Genomic DNA, 22,332 nt, shown 5'->3' with positions numbered 1-22,332 from the left:
AGGAACACGAGGAAAGGAAGACAGCGACCAAACTACTCCGGGAAGGGAGGAAGGCACGCCCAGAGCGAAGCTGCTGCTTTAAGGAAAGCCCCTCCCCCTGCGTGACGCCGCAGCAGACCCGTCCACGATTGGCTGCGACTGGAGAGCGGGAGGGGGGTTGCTAGGCGCAGAGGGGATCCGGCCGGCCCCTGCCTCCCGGAGCGCGGAGCCGCGGGAGCGGAGTGGGGATTAGCGGCGCTGGTGGAAGATGGCGAGGGGCTGGGACGCGCGGCCGCCGTGGCGGCCCGGGCGCCTCCCGCTTCTTCTGTGCCTGCTGCCGCTGCTGCTGCGGAACCCGGCCTGGGCAGCGCACATCAAGAAGGCGGAGGCGACGACAACTACGACGAGCGCAGGCGCCGAGGCGGACGAGGGCCAGTTCAATCGCTACTACCACGAAGAGGAGCTAGGCTCGGCTCTGAGGGAGGCGGCGGCCGCGGGGCCCCCAGGCCTGGCCCGCCTCTTCAGCATCGGCAGCTCGGTGGAGGGTCGGCCGCTGTGGGTGCTGCGCCTCACGGCCGGCCTGGGGCCGCCGCCTCCTGACGGCGACTCGGGGCCCGACGCGGTGGGGCCGCTACTCCCCGGCCGACCGCAGGTGAAGCTAGTGGGCAACATGCACGGCGACGAGACCGTGTCGCGCCAGGTGCTGATCTACCTAGCCCGCGAGCTGGCTGCTGGCTACCGGCGCGGGGATCCGCGCATCGTCAACCTGCTCAACACCACCGACGTGTACCTGCTGCCTAGCCTCAACCCCGACGGCTTTGAGCGCTCCCGGGAGGGAGACTGCGGCCTCAGCGATAGTGGCCCACCCGGGGCCAGCGGTCGCGACAACAGCCGCGGCCGTGACCTCAACCGTAGCTTCCCCGACCAGTTCAGCACCGGCGAGCCCCCAAACCTGGACGAAGTGCCCGAGGTGCGCGCCCTCATGGACTGGATGCGCAAGAACAAGTGAGTGTCGTAACCCTAACCCTCCACCCCCACCCCAACTCGCCCACCCGCGTGAGCCTGCGGGGTCAGAGGCTGAGTGGGCATTCCGACAGTGCACTCAGTAGGCATTCAAACAGTGCTTGCTTGCAGGCCCAAGAGACGGGGTTAGTGAAGGTGGAAGGCGACACCTGGTAACCGGCCCAGGGCCCAGGCCGCTTAGTCTCTTGTCCCACTAATAGTCCAAGAAGCGCTGCATAGAGGCTGTCATTTGTTCAACCCATGCAAAGAGCGGTTTGGCTAGAAGCGAGACTTCTTTCCGACATTCTGATCCCTATTGTCACAGGATCATAAAATATGATCAGTAGAAGAGAACTTAAGGATAACTCCTTAGGTCAGTTCACTCATTTTATAGATAAGCCGTTAATATTGCTATTATTACTGTAGGCACTGTGCTAAGTAAGCTCTTTCCCTGGACTGCATGATCTCACTTGATGTTGGTCACAACCTCATGAAACAGACATCGTTAATATCCCTGTTTTGCATAAAGGGGAAATTGAGGGTCAGAGCGGTTAAATAATGTACACAGTAGGAAGTGTAGCTGGGACTTGGATGCAGGCAATCTGACTCTTTGTCAGTGCCCTTAACAGCTGTAGAGGGAGGCTGTAAGCCATTAATGATAAATGACACTCTCTGGGTCTTGATTATTTGAAGGAAACTGGTTCTCTTCCAGTCTCTACTTCTGACTCAGCTAGGGAGCATATGGCTATGGCTGGAGAACTTGCACAGAGCTGGTACTTTCATCTGTGAGCTGCTTCATTTTAGCTTCTCTGAGAGGTTTCTGATGTCATTTGTGTACTTTATTAGTGGGCCAGAGCTGAATGGCTAATTATCACATTTAATACCTTAAGTGTTATTAAGCACTGTGTGCGTTGTAAAAAATTAAAAGCAATAGGACCTCAAGAAATTGATACATAACAAGAGAATATTATAAATATCTGTGAGATGTGTTTATGTACCCAGTTAAACTTTACAGGAATTGTTCCTACTGACAAAATGTGTGTGGGCTGCAATAATATTCCATCTTTGTGGAAGAGGTAGAACTTGAACTGTGTCTTGAGAGATGAGTAGGATTTTCAGCAAAAAGGAGGAGGGGAGGAATAAAAGAAGAGAGAACTTACTCCAGATGGAATAATGTCTGAAGTGAGCATGTACTTCTCTTTTCAAAAGCTTTGCCAGCTTCCCTTTTTCAGCTTTGCCCCCGAAAAGCTTCGCCAGCTTCCCTTTTTCAGCTTTGCCCCCGTATCCCCATTTTTGTCTTTCATAAGGCTTGTGAGGCAATAGTTAATCTTTCCATCTTGATTTAAAGGTTTCTAAGTGACAGATACAATAAAAGTAATAATGAATAGAGAAGTTTCTCTCTGGGACTTGGGATCATCTCGTCTACAAGATTTCAAGGCATGTAACAGACCTAGAAAATTCATAGGCATTATGACACTCCTAGATTTTTTTTTTTATCTTCCATCTTTCACTTTGCTCCTCCTTTTGAGATCCCTTGTAGATATTTAATTTCACATACATATTCTGGGAAGAATTTTTTTTTTTCTTGTAAAGATAACCATGTCATGAGCTCTGAACATTTGCCTAAGAAACATGAATTTAATGTATATCTTGCTGTCAGAATCTATGATGGCCAGGGCTTTTCTGAGATGATATATCGAATGAACTGTTTGCATTGCTTAAATGAAAATGCCCTGTCATGACCCTTGCAGGGATATAAATTCCGTGACTAGATTTTTCTCATCATTATTAGTTCTGCGGTGACCAGAAATGAAAATGAGCTTTGCCTTGGTGCAAGTCACCTTGAAGCTATACCAAAAGCCTTAAATTTTAAGTGTGGAACCAAAAAATTTGCTCTTGGTTAACTTTTTCATATCATAGTGTTTAATGATTATAAGTTTTGGTTGGGCCAGTTAGTTCAATGGTAGGAGCTTGTGATGAATTTACAAGTTAATCTGTGTTTTTTGGCATTACGCAGAAAGTCATTTGGTTCTGTGGCTATGGACTATCCCAGTCACAACGAACCACGTTTCGAACATGTAACTCTAATAAGAAGGGAAGATAGGTGCCTATATAGGGTGAAAAGTACATCCATCCATCCTCACTTTTCACAAATAAATTAAAAATGCATATTCTTTAGTGATAAATTAGTAACAGGACACTGATATGTAAATAAAATTAGAAGCACAAGCATACACACAATCTGAGATTGATTCCTGGAGTCAGCTTTGTGAATAGGAAATTTAAGAACTGAACACATCAGTCCAAATGGGAAAGTTACCTTTTTCAGTGTATTTTCTGAAATCATTTGAATAATTTCTAGATATGTTATTCACCTGGCTAGATTAGAAGTAGATTTTTGTTGCTATTTTGGGTATGTAAGAATTTAAGACTTATCTCAATAACTTCTGCTTAGGAAAGTGAATTTTATTTTCTTTATTTACCTTATACTTCATCCAGTGGTGTTTCTGTATTATTGATAATTGACACATACTTAGGAAAATGTATAAGATTTTAGCCCCATCATGAAAATAAAGATTTTATAGTTTTCTTGGCCCCCATTTTTGGCATACGAGGCTTCTCTAATTAAGTATATCTGCTTAGACTTTAATAGGAGATTAGCATATAAGTGATGTTTCGGTATGTTGTTGAAAAGTATTATCTTATGGCTGGGGGTGGGTACAAATTACTGTTGAGGGCCTTGTGTTATATCTGTAGTTTTCTGAATCTTTAGAATTTATTGTATCAGACTCAAGTTCTCATAATTTTTATTTATTTTTTTGTTTTTATTTATTTTTAAATTTATTTGAGAGAGAGAGAATGAATGCAGGAGGGGAGGGACAGAGGGAGAGGGAGAGGGAGAAAATTTCAAGCAAACTCTGCACTGAGCTGGAGATGGGGCTCGATCCATGACCCTGAGATCATAACCTGAGCCAAACTCAAGAGTCGGACACTTAACCCACTGAACCACCCAGACACCCCTCAAGTCCTCATAATTTTTGTTTGTTTGTTTTGGTTTGGTTTTTTTGTTTGTTTTGTTTTATTAACATATAATGTATTATTAGTCTAGTCCTCATAATTTTTTTAAAAGTTATTTGTAGGGTTATCTGGAGAGCACAATAGAGTTAACTTAAAGATTGACTTTTTAACATCTATAGATCTTTATTTATAATATTTATAATATGTTTAGGAGGTACCTTAAATCTTATGCAAGGAATAATATATGATCTGAAGTCAAGTATGAGGAACATTTAAAAGAATTGATTTGCATGGAAGCCATAAAATACTTTTCAAATAAAATTGGATTGACATGCAAAGTTGGTTTGATAAAGACTAAAAATGATAAACTTCTAGCCACTGTAATAGGTATCACTTTGTCTTGAAATCCTTATAAGAGTGGCATTCATACTTTTAAGACTACATAAGTCAAGTAAGGAAAATCTAACAATTGAATTTTATCACTCAAGCAGATTGCAAATATTTTGTTGTTCTTGAAGTGTTCAGTTAGACCATTTTAATATCTCTGAGAAGCATTGCCAGAAATGCCAAACAGTGAAAACAGCATTTAGTAGAAAATCTCAGACGGACTTTAAAGTTTTAATTGAAAATATACAATTAAAGTGGCTTGCTTCATTTATTTAGAATATGCAGTTACCCATTTTATTTTACAAGAATATGAGTGCCATGAGGACAGTTTTATGTTTGTTCCCTGTTGTATTCCTTAGTGCCTAGAACGTTTCGCACATAGTTGACATAGTGGCCGAATGGATTACCTGAACTAGGCTAGCCTTCTCATATCTTTCCCAAAATCAGAGCGGGAGAGAAAAGTACTTAAATTACTTTAGACATAAAAATCTGAAGTAAATTGATAATACCTTCGTGGTGAGGGCCAGATGGGTAGAATGGAGTTTAAATGTTAAAATATATACTTGGGCTTTGTTTCTGTGTCATTCTATCACCCAAGAGCTAGCACTGGTAGTGGGGAGTAGAATGAAAGTCTGAAGGCAGTGATTCCCTGATTCCCTAAGTAGGATGCTAGATATCTTCAAAGGAGTGAACATTCGTTGAGCAGAAGATATACAGCAGTGGTTGTGCTGAAGGTGTTGTACATGTAATAATTCTTATAACAACCCTGGGAAGCAGGTAGCTTCAGCCCCCATTTTACAAATGAGAGAGACACTAGGGTTCAATGACTTTAGGGGCAGTAACTTCTTCCTGATCATATTTTATTACTGGCGATATCATATTTATTACTGGTGACATCATATTTATTACTGAGTGACAGCTCTGGGAGACTGAATGTTCTTGCCCACATTTGCCTGGCTCCCAAACCTGAGCTATTGCTGCTCTACCAAGTGGCATTCTCTGGTGTCTGGAAGATTGCTAATTATAATTATATATGTTAGTTTTTAACTAGTCTCTTTTCATAGTCTATTCTAGTATTTAGTCACTGTTTTTATTGGCTAAGTTTTATCTTCTGATGAACAGATTCTGTGTTACAAGTAATTGTCACTTTTTGATATTTTCTGGGATGGTACTGATCACGCTTAAAATAACCTTTCAAATTAGACATACTATAGGTTTAAGTTTCTTTGAAGCATATAGAAAGAAACGTTATATATAACCCCCTTTAGAATGTCTGTAGGTCAGTTCATTTCAGCCACCAAAAGGCAGAAGCAAGAAAATCCAATTTAAAATGCAAAGAGGAAAGTGTTTAATCTGTAGTCACATTAATAGTTTGAACTGTTCCATGAGGGAAAGATGTATAAATAGGACTTCAGCATGTTTTTGCTTTTACTTTCACCATAAAAGGAGTTCTTCAGTATTTCTGTATCTATAAATTTCACCAAATTATAAATTGGTTCACTTAGAAGTAGAAACATAAAAAAAAAAAAAAAACTGTTTCTTTTATGGGAGCAGCCCTGTCTCCATGTCAGTTTATTTTTTAATGGACCAATCAGAAACCTTGGGCTTAGAAAGCTGCTTCTATGGTGATGCACTGAAGGACTAATCTTCTCTGTGCTATATTGTTTTTCTCTGAAAGCAGCTCACTGTATCAGGTTCTCCCCACCCCCAGTCTTCTCAACTGTGGCTTCTCTCTTGAAAATGTGAATTTAGTATATTGTGAAACTGGAGTCAGGCAAAACACATACTTTTTAAATTAGACTCCCTACCTTTAACATTTTGGGATAGTAAATATAAAAAATCATGAAGGTTATTAACCTAACTCACGTATTCAACACATATTTATACAAGCCACGTTTTCTACAATGTTAACATGTTATGAAATACAAGTATTAGGTTGAACTCTATGAAATTGTCACTTTTGTAGGTCAAGAAGTAACTGAACACTGGCAAGTTCATACTGTTCAACCTAACACGTACATTTGAATTCCCTGAATTAGCTGTCTCCCGGAATGTTAATTTATACTGTTACTCAGCTACTTTTTCAATGATGGCAAAATTCTTTAAAGTTACTTGAGGTTAAGTTAAGTTGCATAAACTGCCTGAAATTTGTTGAACTGATGATGTTTTCTTTCCTTTTCATTCATTGTTGTTGTTCTGCTTCCAGTAGCTGATAGTGTTGTCTCTTCTAGTTCTCTAAGAGATACATGAGTTCGTTTATGAAAGATGTAGAATTTTTAAATACATGGCATTTTCTGTACCTTTTTTTTTTTAGTGACATGTGCTTTGGTTTTTTTCAAAGGTTTGTGCTTTCCGGAAATCTGCATGGTGGCTCCGTGGTAGCGAGCTATCCTTTTGATGACTCTCCAGAACATAAGGCCACTGGAATCTATAGCAAAACCTCAGATGATGAAGTCTTTAAATACTTGGCAAAAGCCTATGCATCAAACCATCCCATAATGAAAACTGGTGCCCCTAATTGTCCAGGAGAGGAAGACGAGACTTTCAAAGATGGGATCACAAACGGCGCACATTGGTATGATGTGGAAGGTATGGAAGGCCCTGAATTTGCTATATTTTCCCCTTTATCATTTGGTTTTCTCTCTCTTTTTCTTCTTTTCCTCCCCTTCCCCTCCCCCCCCCCCCCCCTGCCCTCCTGTAAGCTGTGTGCCCAATGTGGGCATGGACTCCCCACCCCCCCCACCCTACCCCACCCCCGACACCCTGACCCTGAGATCAAAAGTCACATGCTCTACTGACTGACCCAGTCAGGTGCTCCTCATTTAGCTTTCTTGTGAATACTCTGAGTGGAAAAGAGGAAACTTTGAGGAATTCTAATTTTTAAAAATTTTCTGTTTTTTATTTTGAAATTTTCAAACCCACAGTACAATTGAAAGACTACACGAAGGCCTATATATCCTTCATTTAAATTCACCAACTTTTGTTATTACCCTAAATGTTCCTTCTCTCCCATCCCCTCCCCTCACACATTCTCTTTTGCCAAAGCATCCAAAAGTAGGTGCAGATTCCTTAATATTTCACCTGTAAGTACCTCAGCATGTGGTTTCCAAGTACCGGAACATTTTTGTGTACAACCATATACTATTATCATAACTGAGAGGTCAACAGTAATTTAGTACTACCATCCTACATTCTGTCCAACACTCAAATTTCCTTTATTAGTCCTCAGATTTCCTTTATAGCTCCTTTTCTTCCAGATCAGATCCAACCAAAGTTCAAGCATTGCATTTGGCTCTTGTGCTTTTGTGGTTTCCCCAGTGTAGAACCATCAATATCAATACTTTCTTAATGATAGTGAATCCTTTGAAGAGTTCAGGCCAGTTGTCCTACAGAACATCCCATATTCTGGATTCTGGTCAAATTTCCCAGCAAGACTCACATAGATTACATCACATCATATGCGGACACACGTAAGGTACCTGTGCCATGCGTCCATTGCAGACATCTTAGTTAATGGGCTGACCACCAGTTCTCTCCCTTTTATATAAGGGCATGGTTTCCTTTTATATTTTAATCTATGGGGTGATCGTGGAATTTTTTTAAAAATTGTGGTTGAATACACACATATAACATGAAATTTATTTTGACCATTTTTAAGTATAGAATTAAGTGGCATTCATTACATTCACAGTGTTGTGCACCCAATGTCCTCACTACTTAAGAAAACTTTTTTAGCATCCCAAACAAACTTGGTGACCGTTAAGCCATAATTTTCCATTCCCTTCTAATCTATTCTCGGTCTCTCTGGATTTGCCTATTCTAGATATTTCGTAGAACTGGAATCATACAATGTTTGTCCTGAGTCTGGCTTATTTTACTTAGCCTGATGTTTTCAAGGTTCTTGCAATTTGTAGCATATCTCAACACTTCATTGCTTTTTATAAGGAAGAAATGCTCCATTTTATGCATATACACCATTTTGTTTATCCACTCATTTATCGATGGGCACTCGATTGTTTCCACCTTTTGGTTGTTGTGAATAATGCTACTTGAACATTGGTGTACAAATACCTGTTTAAGTCCTTGTTTTCAGGGCTCCTGGGTGGTACAGTCACTTGAGCAGCTGACTCTTGGTTTCGGCTCAGGTGTGATCTCAGGCTTGTTAGATTTGAGCCTCACATCAGGCCGAATGCTCAGTACAGTCCGCTTAGGACTCTCTATTCCTTCCCCTCTTCTCCTCCCACCTCTATTCATGCTCTCTTTTTCTCTCTAAAATAAATGCATCTTTAAAAAAAAAAAAAAGTAAAAAAAAAAAAAAGTCCTTGTTTTCATATCTTTTGGATATGTACTCAGGAGTGGCATTGTTGGATCATATGGTAATTTTCTCTTTAGCTTTAAGGAACCATCAAATTGTTTATTTACCCCAGTGGCTGTACCATTTTACATTCTCATCAGTAATATCTAAGGGTTCTCATTTTCCACAGAATATTATTTTTAAAAGAGTTGTTAAAGTAAGTTTGTTTACCTTTTCAAATGTTATATAAACAGCTATTGTGCTTTTTAAACTTTGGATGACCTTTGAATAATAACCTTTTTCTTTTTATGCAGTCTTAGACTATTTAATTAAGACTAAGCAGAAGGAAGAAGTTAATTCATGGAAATGTCATCTGTATAAACTTTTCTCCTCTTAGAATCTGCTGATGGTAAAATGCCGTAGCTCTTCCTTAATTTTTTAATGGCAGTGAGTGATATTATAAAGTGTCTTATGACATTTCTTTTAATGGGCCTTTATTTAAACCTTTGGATTATTCTTTGACTTTATCTGTCAAGCACTGCTTACTCAAATTGGATCCTAAGTTTGAGGACTTGATACTTTGAGGGTCTTTTGATTCCCCTATAGTTTCTACTAATATTTCTTGTATGTAACAAACACCCACAAAGAGGTTTAAAATAATTAGAAGCCATTTCTGCCCATGACAACTAGAGATGATTTGAAAATCATTTAATTTCTTTTATAGATAAGAAACATACTTTGATGTTTAATCCCATTTCAGTCTTCAGCAAACATATTTAATAAAGTCTGACTTTATGAACTAATGGTTTTATGATGTAGTCAACTTGCTTCATTAATTGGAGATACCATTTAAAATAATGTGTTAAAAATAATTTACTTTTTTTTGGAGAAAATTGCAAACAGAAAGAAATTTCTAATTGATGATTAAGGAAGGCAAATCTGTGTTATACTATTAAAAAAAAGTAGGGTGCTGCCTTCACAGTAATTAAGATTATTTGGTTAAATACAACATCTGAAGACGCTACATTTTGCTGCTGCCACTATTATTGTTTTAATGAACATCAACTTTTCTCCTTTTCTAGCTGGATGGTCAGATATATTTTCTGGTTATTTCTACAACTAACTTATATCTCTTCCTACCCCAGCAATATTGAGCAGTTTTAAGAGTTTCAGCAGGGCAAATTCACTTTGTTTATCTTATCCAGGACTGCAGTGAGTAAGATATTGTGAAACCTCGTGACTAGGCATGTACTCAGACCCGGATGTCCTGGAGTAATTTGACTGCCGCTTTATGTGATGTATTTAGAAATTCTAGCTCGAAGTAGTATATACTTTTAGAGCTAAAAGCGAATGTATTGATCTACTCCAACCCTTTTGCTGTATAGGAAATCAAGACCCCCGAGAGGGAATAACTTGTACAATACCATTTATTCCTTTAGCAAATATTTGCTGAACTTCTGCCATCTCCCATATACTGTGTTAGGTAATGGCAGCTTGAGCCAAACAGGAGCAATTCCTGCTGTCAAGGATTAGACCGTGTTTTAGGAGTATGGGATGCGGGGTGATCTGGCCCCACCATGTTCACATTGGTTAGTAGGGTTGACCCAGCATATCTAGCTGTCTATGTGGGTGGGCCTTGCTTCTCTCAACATGTCTCTCAAATCTGCAGGATACCTCTAGGGAATGACTATCCTAATAAGGCCTCTGAATGACTAGTCATGCTCTGCTGCTAAAGTCTCCTTATTGTGTGAGAGCCTAAGGCAAACTTTTTCATGGAGCAGGCCTTCTGCTGCTGCTTTTTTTTTTTTTTTTTTTTTTTTAAAACCACAGTGTGCTGATTTCTTTGCCTTTTGTCTACCATTCTTTTTTTCTTTCTTCACAGTTAAGGAGACATAAAAATCATCTGATGGTTTAATATGTTTATTCCAAAGCAAATTTAATGAAACTGAATGGTAGTTTTAGGTCAACTTGTAAGAATTGCTTTCTTTTAACTTATAAAATTTTAAAGAGGACAAATAGCCCCAGGCCACCTATAATTGAAATTATATGATCAAAAGTCACAATTTGATATAATTTTTAGAAGCTTTCTTAGGCAGAATGCTGTTATATTTTTTTCTTGCAGATAGAAGAACTCTGGAAGGCAGTGTAGTATAGTGGCTAAGAGCAGAGCTTTGGAATCCTGCTGCCTTGAGTTTGAATCCCAGCTCTGCTGTTGACTAGCCACGTGTGTGAGAGAAATAGAGAGCGTGCACGTGTGTGAGAGGCGGGGGTGGGGGGAGAAAGAGAAGTTTGCGCAAGTAAAGTAATTTCTCTGAGACTCATTTCCCACATACATAAAAGGAAGACAAATACTATGTACCTCATAGGATTATGAGGCCCAAGTGAGAATGGATATAAACCCATAACCTAGCAGCTGGCATCGTGGGTGCTTATATCTGGTGGAATTTAAACTTCAGGAGGGCAGGAACTTGATTTATTCAGTTTTCAGTTTTCTGTTTCTAGCAGTTGAGCTGTGCCTGGTCTATAGAGGGTAAACAGTAAGGCTTTTTTGAATTTTGAATAAGTGAATCCTTGCATCTGAGAAATGAGTACACAGTTATTTAAAATCTTAGATGATGTGTAGACAAGATAATCTTACAAAAATTTATAAAAATATTCCTCCTAATTTTGTTCACACTCTGAGAAAATAAGTTATCTTACTGGTAGATCTGAGGTGAATGTTTTTCAAACTTTTTTTTTTTTTTTAAGATTTATTTGAGAGAAAGAGAGTGTATGCGCACAAGTGGGAGGGGTAGAGGGGGAAGGAAAGAGAATCCAAAGCGAACTTCACACTTGGAACATGGAGGCCCACACGGGGATCAGTCTCACCACCCCGAGATCATGACCTTAGCCGAAACCAAGAGTCAGACGCTTAACTGACTGTGCCATCCAGGTGTCCTGAAACTTTTTTTTTTCCTGAAACTTTTTTTTTAAATTGTAATCTAAAATGTAAAATTACCTTTCAGTCATTTAAATACATCTCATATATGTGTGTACATAAAACCGAAACAATTTCATGAAATAGTACTTTGTGATATATTCTGGTATTGCTTTTTTCTAGTCTCTACTAGTTCATTAAACAAAAAATGCTTATCTGAACCTACTTATATATCTCACAGTCCACTAATGGGTCATGACCTATAGTTTCAAAGTATACTGGTTTTGGTTACTCTTGGTAAAATTGATTTATTTTCAAATTCTAAGTAGGAACAAAACACCTTATAAATTGCATGTAGTAACTTACTATTTAGGCTTTTTATTTTGCCTTGTCTTGTTTATGTTAGCCATTTCCAGTGAGGACTGAGCCATCCGTGTTTATCTGAGATCACCTACTTTTAGACTGTTTTCCTTATATAAAAGAGTACTGAGATAAGAAATTGGTCAGAAATATTGTCAGGCGTGTGTGCTGTTCATGTGAGCCTGTGCATTCTCTCATTAGTTAGGTCAGCTGCCATAGTCTTTAAACATTGCTAACTTGGGGCTGAGTCTTTTCAGACTGGTACTTAGGAATTTTTTTTTCCTCTGGAAGAAGAAAATGGTCTGTGGATTTATCAAACTTTCTTTCCTCTCCTTTTGTACTTTATTTCAACCTTTTCCCCCTTCTCCTTTTATGGGCAGAGAGTTAGGAAATGTGGCCAGATAGCATATAATGTAACTAATTCAATTTTTTTGTGTGTGAGAATAAACTTCTTTGGTCCTGTGGGCAGCTGTTCTCTGCATAAAGTGGAGGTCAGACTGAGCAGCACTAATATCCTCTAAGTATTGAGGTATATTTGGCTTGAGGTAGATTGTTGCCAGCAAGGGGAAAGCATGGGGAAAATAATTACCAAATTGTTTTGAACAGCATGAAAGGTTATGCTTGGTCCAAAAAAAATGAACTGAAAAGCTTATTCTTGGGGAGCACACTCTGTGTCATTGAACAGGGCATTATGGTGAGGATGTGGAGAAGGAACTCTGGTACAATGTTGGTGGGAATAGAAATTGGTGCAGCCATTGTTGAAAACAATACAGAGGTTCCTCAAAAGGTTCTGGGATCAAGCCCCACATTGGGCTCTCTGCTCGGTGGGGAGCCTGCTTCTCCCTCTCTCTCTGCCTGCCTCTCTGTCTACTTGTGATCTCTGTCTCTCTCTCTCTCTGTGTCAAATAAATAAATAAATAAATAAGTCTTTAAACAAAATTAAAAATAGAAATACCATATGATCCAATAATTCCATTATTGGGTATTTACCCAAAGAAAAGAAAGACACTAATTTGGAAAGAGACATGATATGCATCCCTTTGTTTATTGCAGTATTGTTTACAATAGCCAGGAGATGGAAGTAACCTAAGTGTCCATCAGTAGATGAATGGATAAGGAAGATGTGGTATACACACACGCACACACATACACACGTATATACACATATGTACGTATATACACAAATATGTGTATATGTATGCACACAATGGAATATTACACAGCCATAAAAAGGATGCAGTCGTGCCATTTGAGACAACATGAATGGAGGATATTACACTTAGTGAAATAAGTCAGACTGGGAAAGACAAATACCATATGATCTCACTCATAAGTAGAATCTAAAAAAACAAACAAATGAATTAAAAAACAAATAGCTTAAACAGACCTATAAAGATGGAGAACAAATTGATGTTTGTCAGAAGGGAGGGAGTGGAGGCTTGGGCAAAGTAGGTGAAGGGGAGTGGGCGATACAGGCTTCCAGTTATGGAATGAAGAAGTCAGGGGAATAAGATGCGCAGCATAAGGAATACAGTCAATGATATCGTAATAGTGATGTATTGGGATAGGTGGCAGCTGCACTTGGAGTGAACATGGCATGGTGTATGAACTTGTTGAATCACTATGTTGTACACCTGGAGCTATACTCAAGTAAATAAACAAAAAGCAAACCCAGGGCATTATGAGTTAATCATATGATGCCAAGAAGTTGGAATCTGTTTAAAGCAAAGAAAAAAATCAAATGGACAGTGCAGAACTAAAAAAGATGCAGTATCTGATATTAAGAATAGACAAATCCAGGGACGCCTGGGTGGCTCAGTTGGTTGGACGACTGCCTTCGGCTCAGGTCATGATCCCGGAGTCCTGGGATCGAGTCCCGCATCGGGCTCCCAGCTCCATGGGGAGTCTGCTTCTCCCTCTGACCTTCTCCTTGCTCATGCTCTCTCTCACTGTCTCTCTCTCAAATAAATAAATAAAATCTTTAAAAAAAAAAAAAAAAAAAGAATAGACAAATCCATAAATACAGTAGGAAGTTTTAAACATGTCTCAGTATTTGTTAGATCACAAAGACAAAAATATCAGTAGGGACACAGATTTAAATAACATAAATAAACCAACCTGACTAATGAGCATATACAGAATATTGTCCTTGTATCTAATTTTCCTGCATCTTTACTAATCTGAAGTAGAGAGGAAAGGTAATTTACCATTAGTTATACTTATGTGTCTGGTTCTATTAGTGCTTGTATTACTTTGTTTTTAAAATTATATATTACAAGCAAAGTAGCAAAAAAACCTAAAGCGTTCTTACACCTTTGCTTGTTTCACACTTTAATAGCATCAAGTCTAAACTTACTAGCATGACTAAAGGGCCTAGAGTCTGACTCAAGCCTATACTTCTGGTCTTCTCTCCTACCACTCCTCTCCTCTCCTCTCCTCTCCTCTCCTCTCCACCCCTCTTCTTTTCTTTCCTACCTCTCCCCTGTCATTGAACTACTTGTCCTTTCCCCAAAATGTGAACCTTGGGCTATTTTCTGGGATGCTTTTCTCCAGTTCCACTCTGGATGGAAACTCTAGGGTAGTAACTGTCACTCTCTGGCCTTCCTACAGCTTTTTGTTAATATCATCAGTATGATGCTTGTCTGGTTATGTTGTTAATAGTTTTTTGTGTGTCCTGCTAGAGTGTGAATTATTTGATAAGGTCAGTGTGTTACTATTCATTTGGAATTATCTTTTTTTTTTTTTTTTTGGACAGACAGAGATCACAAGTAGGCAGAGAGGCAGGTGGAGAGAGAGGGAGGGGGAGGCAGGCTCCCTGCTGAGCAGAGAGCCTGATTTGGGGCTCGAACCCAGGACCCCGGGATCATGACCTGAGCTGAAGGCAGAGGCTTTAACCCACTGAGCCACCCAGGTGTTCCTGGAGTTATCTTTATACAAAATGTATTGGCAGGGAAAGAGTGCTAGAGGAAGATAGACTAGGGAGGTGTTCACAGTTCTTTGGTGCAGAGTTTTTTTTTGGAGATAAGGGCTTTATCTAGAGGGATGCCAGGGGAATGAAGAGGGAGTGTGAGATATAAGAAATTGTTGCAAAAAGAACTACAGGATTGACCATCCGTTAGATGGTAGAACAGAGTGTCAAAAAGAGGGACCCAAAGATCTAACTTGGAGGTGATTGAGCCTAGGAATACTAATTGGAGGAGTATGTGTGTTTGTGTTTGTGTTCTCTTTAGGTGAGAGAGGAGTGAAGATCGGGGATGGTGTTTGAGGTATTAGTTACTAGTTACAAGTGCCCATTGGGCAGTTGGGAAATAGGCTCTGGAGATTGGGAAAGAAGTCAAGATGATAAAGAGATTTAGCAGTTTTGAGATAAGGAAAACGTATGACAGCATATATGATTTTGAAAATTGAATTGGTATTGTTTCCTGACATAATTTAATTGCTTAGAGCTGGAGCCAGAAATTCAACTAGAATATGTATGTATCATAGAATACATAGGGGTGCCTGGGCGGCTCAGTCCATTAAGTGTCTACCTTCAGCTCGGGTCATGATTCTAGGATCCTGGGATGGAGCCCCATATCGGGCTCCCTGCTCAGTGGGGAGCCTGCTTCTCCTTCTCCCACTCCCCCTGCTTGTGAGCTCTCTCTCTCTCTCTCTCTCTCTCTCTCTCTGATAAATAAATAAATAAATAAATAAAGTCTTTGAAAAAAAATAGAGTGCATATATAAATGAACAGATGGGTGGGGTTTTGGTTTTGTTTTTTTTTAACCTCTAAAGTGTATGTACTTCTGGCATTTTGCTCTGGGATGTTTTCTTTAAGCAATGCTGGAAGTTCACATATTAATTCTCACACCATTGTTCATGCTTGAAGAATACTATTGATAATCAAATGTGCATTAGTAAAGTGCTTTTGGTCTTATCTGAACTTGTACTTTAAGGAGGTGCTTGGACCTCTTTCTTCATTTTTCTCTATTCTAATGTGAATGCTGCCTAATTTGAAAGGAAAGCAAAAAGGTAAAACAGTTCTCAAACAGAATATATTTGCTTCTACTCAAGTCACAAGTTTGCTTTAGTAAACTAAAATATACAGCCTGATATAAAATCTGACCTTTAGGAGCAGCACAGCTGTGTATTTTGTAACATGATAGATTTACGTGAAGGTGGAGAACCATATGTTAATCACTACTTTAGGATTTGGTCCCTAAATCTTCAGATCTGAGGTCTAGATAATCAGGTTTTTTTTCTCCTTTCTTTTCTTTTTTCTTTTTTCTATTTAACTCAGGTGGTAGAGAATGGGAGAGTAATTTAAAAAAAGGAAAATGCAGTTCAAAGAGCTGTGTGAGAGATTGTGTTGACCAACTTAAACAAAACTGAAAACAGATGCAGAACTGTGTAATTTAGTTTGACTTTGTAGAACCATATCATTAGCAAATATATATTCAGTGGGAGCGGTGAAGGAAATAGATAAAGTTGCTGAGAATACAAACACCAAGTTCAGTTAAGATTTGCTCAAAGTAAACTTGAATTTAAAGACCAGGAATATGGGGAATTTTTAAAAGGCCTCTGTTTTTTTCTATTCATTTGATGCAGATGTCCCACTTAAAATTTTTTGAGCACTATGCTCATTAGGTTTTAAAAATATATCAGGGAGTGCAAAATTATCACTTATTAACTCACTTATTATCTATAAATAAATTGTTCACACATGTCAAAATTGTGAGAACTTCTCACTGTCCTTTGAAGTAGGTTTTTTTTTTTTTTAAGATTTTTAAATTTATTTGTCAGAGTGAGAAAGAACACAAGCAGGAGGAGCGGTAGCCAGAGGGAGAAGCAGACTCCCTGCTGAGCGAGGAGCCCCATCTGGGACTCAGTCCCAGGACCCTGGGATCATGACCTGAGCCCAATGCAGACTCTTAACCAACTGAGCCACCCAGGTGTCCCTGAAGTTTTTTGGTTTTTGTGTTGTTTTTTTTTTTTTATTTTATTTATTTGTCAGAGAGAGAGGGAGAGAGAGCGAGCACAGGCAGACAGAATGGCAGGCAGAGGCAGAAGGAGAAGCAGGCTCCCCGCCAAGCAAGGAGTCCGATGCGGGACTCGATCCCAGGACGCTGGGATCATGACCTGAGCCGAAGGCAGCTGCCTAACCAACTGAGCCACCCAGGCGTCCCTGGTTTTTGTTTTTTAAAGATTTACTTATTTGTCAGAGAGAGAGCACGTGCACAATTTGGGGTAGTGGCTGGCCGAGGGAGAAACGGGCTCCCTACTGAGCAAGGCAGGGTGGGGGACCTCCCAGGACCCTGGGATCATGACCTGAGCCAAAGGCAGATGCTTAACTGACTGAACCACCCAGGCATCCCTCCGTTGAAGTAGTTTTATTAAAGAAATATCAGTAAGCTCCAAATTTGAATCTACAGTGGAAATTGCCTATCTATATTCCTATACTCCAAAATGGTTTTCCTATAGATTTTCCTAACACGTTGTAATTTTTTTTCTATAAAATACTTAGAAGGTTCTTGTATAATACAGTTCGATGCTTTATAGTTTGGCCCACTAAGGCAAGTTAAAACAAACTTGCTATGTTTAATTCTTAACACTGAAGCACTGATTATATTTTTTTCTATTGACTTTCTGCTTGAGACATAAGAGTGAGTTATTCATTAGTTCCCTGTTTTTGAATGACAGGTTGAATTTATTTAAGTACCTCTCCGCCCCCAACAAAGCTAGATCTCTCTAGTGAAAACAGTAATAGGGACTGGTTCCATGATAACGATGAATTGAGTGACTAAAGCATATGAAAATTTGTTGTTAGACAAATGAAGGAGTTTAATGGGTAGATCCTTTTATCGGAAGATTTAACCACCCATAACAATTACTGTTAATCACAATTTGTTGTACTACTGGACAGTTTGCTAATGGTTACATTTTTAGTCTTTTTTTTGATGCTGGTAAAGGAATGAAAGGATTGTAAGTTTCATAGTACATTACATTCGGTTTTTTCCAAACAAAGAAAACTTTGAATTGGCAAGGTAATGGTTTTTTTAAGGTTTTTTTGTTTTTTAGCGTAATCTCTACAACATGAGGCTCTAACGCACTACTTTTCTGACTGAGCCAGCCAGGCACCTGGGTAAATAGGTTTAAAAGCAAAATTTGTACCATTTTTCTTTCTTTGTCAATTCTTGTGAGTAGAGAAAAGAATCTAAATCAGTGATTTTCAAACTGAGATATGTATGGGGAGAAGGAAGAGACCTGTTTTGATAACTTTAAGGAAATAAATTTCCAGATCTTCCATTCCTACTCTTTCCTAAAATTAAAAGATATTTTTGGGGTACCTGGGTAGCTCAGTCAATTGAGCGATGGGCTCTTGATTTTTGGCTCAGGTCATGATCTCAGGGTCATGAGCTCAAGCCCCACATCAATTCCACATCCAGTGGGGAGTCTGCTTGGGATTCTCTCTCTTCTCTCTCTGCCCTCCCCTGTAAAATAAATAAATGAATCTTTAAAAAATATATTTTTTTCAGTAATTATTACCTGTTTATTGCTTAGTAAAATTGATAATTTTGCCTTTCTGATAAATTTTATGCCAGTAGTTATAATAATTCAATCTAAAAGATAAAAATTAGTTCTTAGGGCATTAAGGTAATTGAAAATTTAGGAAAATTTACATACATATACATACATATTATAGTTTGAAGTGTTATAGGATGATCGGTGTAACACTTTGAACCATGCAAGGATATCACATTCAAATAACCTGTGGATGAAGCAGAATGGAAATGTAAGTTCAGGTAGAAAAAGGGAAGATGTAAAATTCTTATTGTTAAAGAAGAGCATATGTTCACACAAGTTTTATATAGATGATTCCAGGAATTAAATCTATATTTTATTTTTTTGGGTACATCTAAAATAATAATGTAAAAGTGTTATTTAAAAATAAAAAAATTTATACCACCCAGGAAACTACACTGTTCGCAACTATTTATACTGAAGATGAAAACTTTTAGATGCCAACTATGTGAAGCACTGCATAATTTTTCAAAATTATTTTAGTACGAATAAACAAATTTGAAGGTCATTGGCTTAGCTAGCCCCCTGAGAGAGAAATGGATAACAGAGGTGTGCTTATTTATGATTGATAATAAGTCAGATAAATAACAGACCCTTTTATACTGTTAGTAAAATATTTTATTGTTTTGAGACATGCCTGTAATGAATGTTCCACTCCCCAAATTTAAATTTTCTTTAACTGGATAAAGATATTGTTCTGAGGTCTGATATTTAATCCTTTAGCCTGTATTGAGCCACATGACACCACCTTAAAAAAAAGCAGACACATTAACTGAATCTGGAAGTAGCCGCAGCTGTCAGTAACATCAGGCTTATCTACGTTTTAATGGCTGTTCTCTGTTACAGGAAACTCTAGCTTTGTATAGGTAGGGGTTTTTTGTTGTTGTTGGGGGCAAAGATCAAGATAAAAAGATCTCAACCAGCTGCCTAGTTAAGATTACTCATTGACAGTTAGTATTGGGAAAATAAATGTTAAGTTTAACCCAGATAGCAAATAATGCCTATTTGGTAGCACCTCACAAAACTCAGTTAATATTTTCATTTGCTTCCAGGTTTTTTTTAAGATGATTTACAAAAAGTAATTGCTAAAGGGAAACTTGAAGCTAGTGAATAAAAACTTTCTGATATTCTAGAGTTAGGATAGCATTTTAATCTTTTTTTGTATTGCAAATAAAAGTGAGTTTACTACTGTTCACGTTGGTGGGTTCCTATGAGTTTAGAAATATGTGGATTAGGAAGATACCACAACTTGAAAGTTGCCTTCTGAGAGTAGTTTATTGTTATAGACTCAGGAAATGTGCTTTACTTTTAGGAGATTTCATTAAGAAAAGGATATCCTGTATATAGCTTTCTATTACTGATTTCTCTATAATTCCATCATGTCAAAGAATATACCTTGTATGATTTCAGTTCTTGTACATTTGTTAAGTTTGTTTTACAACCCAGGATATTGTCTGTCTTGATGAGTGTTCCATTTGTACTTGAAAGGTGTATGTGTGTTGCTGTTGTTGGGTGGGGTGTGCTCTAAATGTCCTTTAGATCTACTTGATGGTAGACTTGAACTACAATGTTTTCTTGGTCAGTTGACCCTTTTATCATTAGGTAGTATCCCTCTTTAAAACCCTGCTACTGGTGCGCCTGGGTGGCTCAGTGGGTTAAAGCCTCTGCCTTCGGCTCAGGTCATGATCCCATGATCCCAGGATCCTGGGATCGAGCCCCAGGATCCTGGGATCAAGCCCACATCGGGCTCTCTGCTCAGCAGGGAGCCTGCTTCCCGTCCTCTCTCTCTCCTGCCTCTCTGCCTACTTATAATCTCTGTCAAATAAATAAATAAATAAATCTTTAATAAAATAAAATAAAACCCTGCTACTTTTCCTTGTTCTCAAGTCTACCTTGGCTGATACTACTCTAGCCCCTCCATTTTCCTTTTGTTTTATGTTTGCATGGTATATCTTTTAACCTTCTTTTACTTTTTTTTTTTTTTAAGATTCTATTTATTATTTGACAGAGAGAGACACAGCAAGAGAGGGAACACAAGCAGGGAGTGGGAAAGGGAGAAGCAGTCTTCTTGCTGAGGAGGGAGCCCAATGTGGGGCTCGATCCCAGGACCACCTGGTGCCTCACCTTCTTTACTTTTAACTTCTCTGTACCATTATATTTAAAGGGAGTTTCTTAGGGCGCCTGGGTGGCTCAGTCGGTTAAGCATCTGCCCTCTGCTCCAGGTCATGATCTCATCCTCTCTCCTCTGCAGAGAGCCTGCTTCTCCCTCTCCCTCTGCCTGCTGCTCTGTCTACTTATGCCTGCTCTATCAAATAATAAATAAAATCTTAAAAAAAAAAAAAAGGGTCAGGTCATGATCTCAGGGTCCTAGGATTGAGCCCCACATCGGGAAGCCTGCTTCCCCCCATCCCCCTCCCCCTGCCTGCCTCTCTGCCTACTTGTGATCTCTGTCTGTCAAATAAAATAAAATCTTTAAAAAATAAAATAAAGTGAGTTTCTGATGGACAGCATGTAATTGGCTCTTGTTTTTCAATTCATTTGACTATTTGTCTTTTATTTTTAATTTGTTTTTTAAGATTTTACTTAGTTGAGAGAGAGAGTGAGTGAGAGAGAGGGCACATGAGGGGAAGAGGGGAAGAGGGAGAAGCAGGCTTCCCACTGAGCAGGGAGCCTATTGGGGGGAGGGGTCGATATCCCAGGATGCTGGGATCATTATCTGAGCCGAAGGCAGAGGCTTAAAGAACTGAGTCACCCAGGTGCCTCTGGCAATTTGTCTTTTAGTCTGTATGTTTATACGATTTACACTGAATGTAATTATTGATATGTTTGGATTTAAGTCTACTTTTTAATTATTTTCCTCTTTATTCCCTCTGTTTTTTATTCTACTGCTTCCTCTCTCCTGCCTTCTGTGGGATTGTTTGAATGTTTAGTATTTTATCTCTTGTGTTTTTTACTATATCTCCTTTGTATGATTTGTTCTGGTAGTTGCTCTAGGAGTTACAATTTACATGCTTAATTTTTCACAGTTCTATCACAGGACTGGTATTTTACCACTTCAGGAGGAATGCACAAATCTCACCACCACACTGTACCCTCCCCCAATTTATGTTGCAGTTGTCATTTGTATTATGTGTATATGCATTGAAAACCCCACCAGACAGTGTTATGATTTTTTGCTTTCAGCTGTCATACATACTTTAAAGAACTTAAGAGGAAAAAAATAGTTCATTGTATTTACCCAGATATTTACCATTTCTGCTGTTCTTTCATTCTGGAAATCCCGAGTTTCTCTCTGGTGTCATTTATTTTTTTACCCGAATAATTGACTTTCTTTAGCATTCTTTTATTTATTTTGGTTTTGGTTTTGATTTATTTTTTAATTATGTTCAATTAGCCAACATATAGTACATCATTAGTTTTTGATGTAGTGTCCAACAGTTCATTAGTTGCATATAACACCCAGTGCTCATCACGACATGTGCCCCCCTCAATACCCATCCCCCGGTTACCCATCACCCCACCTCCCTTCCTTCTGTAACCTTCAGTTTGGTTCCCGGAGTCTGTCATGGTTTGTCTCCCTCTCTGATTTCTTCCCGGTTTTCCCTCCCTTCCTCTGTGGTCCTGCACACTATTCCTTATGTTCCACATATGAGTGAAACCATACGATAATTGTTTTTCTCTGCTTGACTTATTTCCCTGAGCATAATCCCCTCCAGTTCCATCTATGTTGATGCAGGTGGTGGGTAATCATCCTTTCTGTTGGCTGACTTTAGCGTTTTTTTTTTTTTTTAAAGCAAGTTGGTTTGTGATGGAT

General features: G+C 39.0%; 1 protein-coding gene across 1 annotated transcript in view; it reads left to right on the top strand.

The window, feature by feature from the left end:
* The first annotated feature begins 247 nt into the window (after nucleotides 1–247).
* LOC111151441 (carboxypeptidase D) overlaps nucleotides 248–22,332 on the top strand; it is a 79,755-nt gene continuing 57,670 nt past the window's right edge. Inside the window, exons 1-2 of the mRNA XM_022509444.1 lie at nucleotides 248–984; nucleotides 6,728–6,975. Of these exons, the coding sequence (XP_022365152.1) occupies nucleotides 248–984; nucleotides 6,728–6,975 (985 nt within the window). The remainder of the gene's footprint in view (nucleotides 985–6,727; nucleotides 6,976–22,332) is intronic.

This window comes from Enhydra lutris, unplaced genomic scaffold, assembly GCF_002288905.1.
Source record: "Enhydra lutris kenyoni isolate GAN:26980312 unplaced genomic scaffold, ASM228890v2 scaffoldscaffold26, whole genome shotgun sequence".
Lineage (NCBI taxonomy): Eukaryota > Metazoa > Chordata > Mammalia > Carnivora > Mustelidae > Enhydra > Enhydra lutris.
This window is presented reverse-complemented; position numbering and strand designations above follow the sequence as displayed.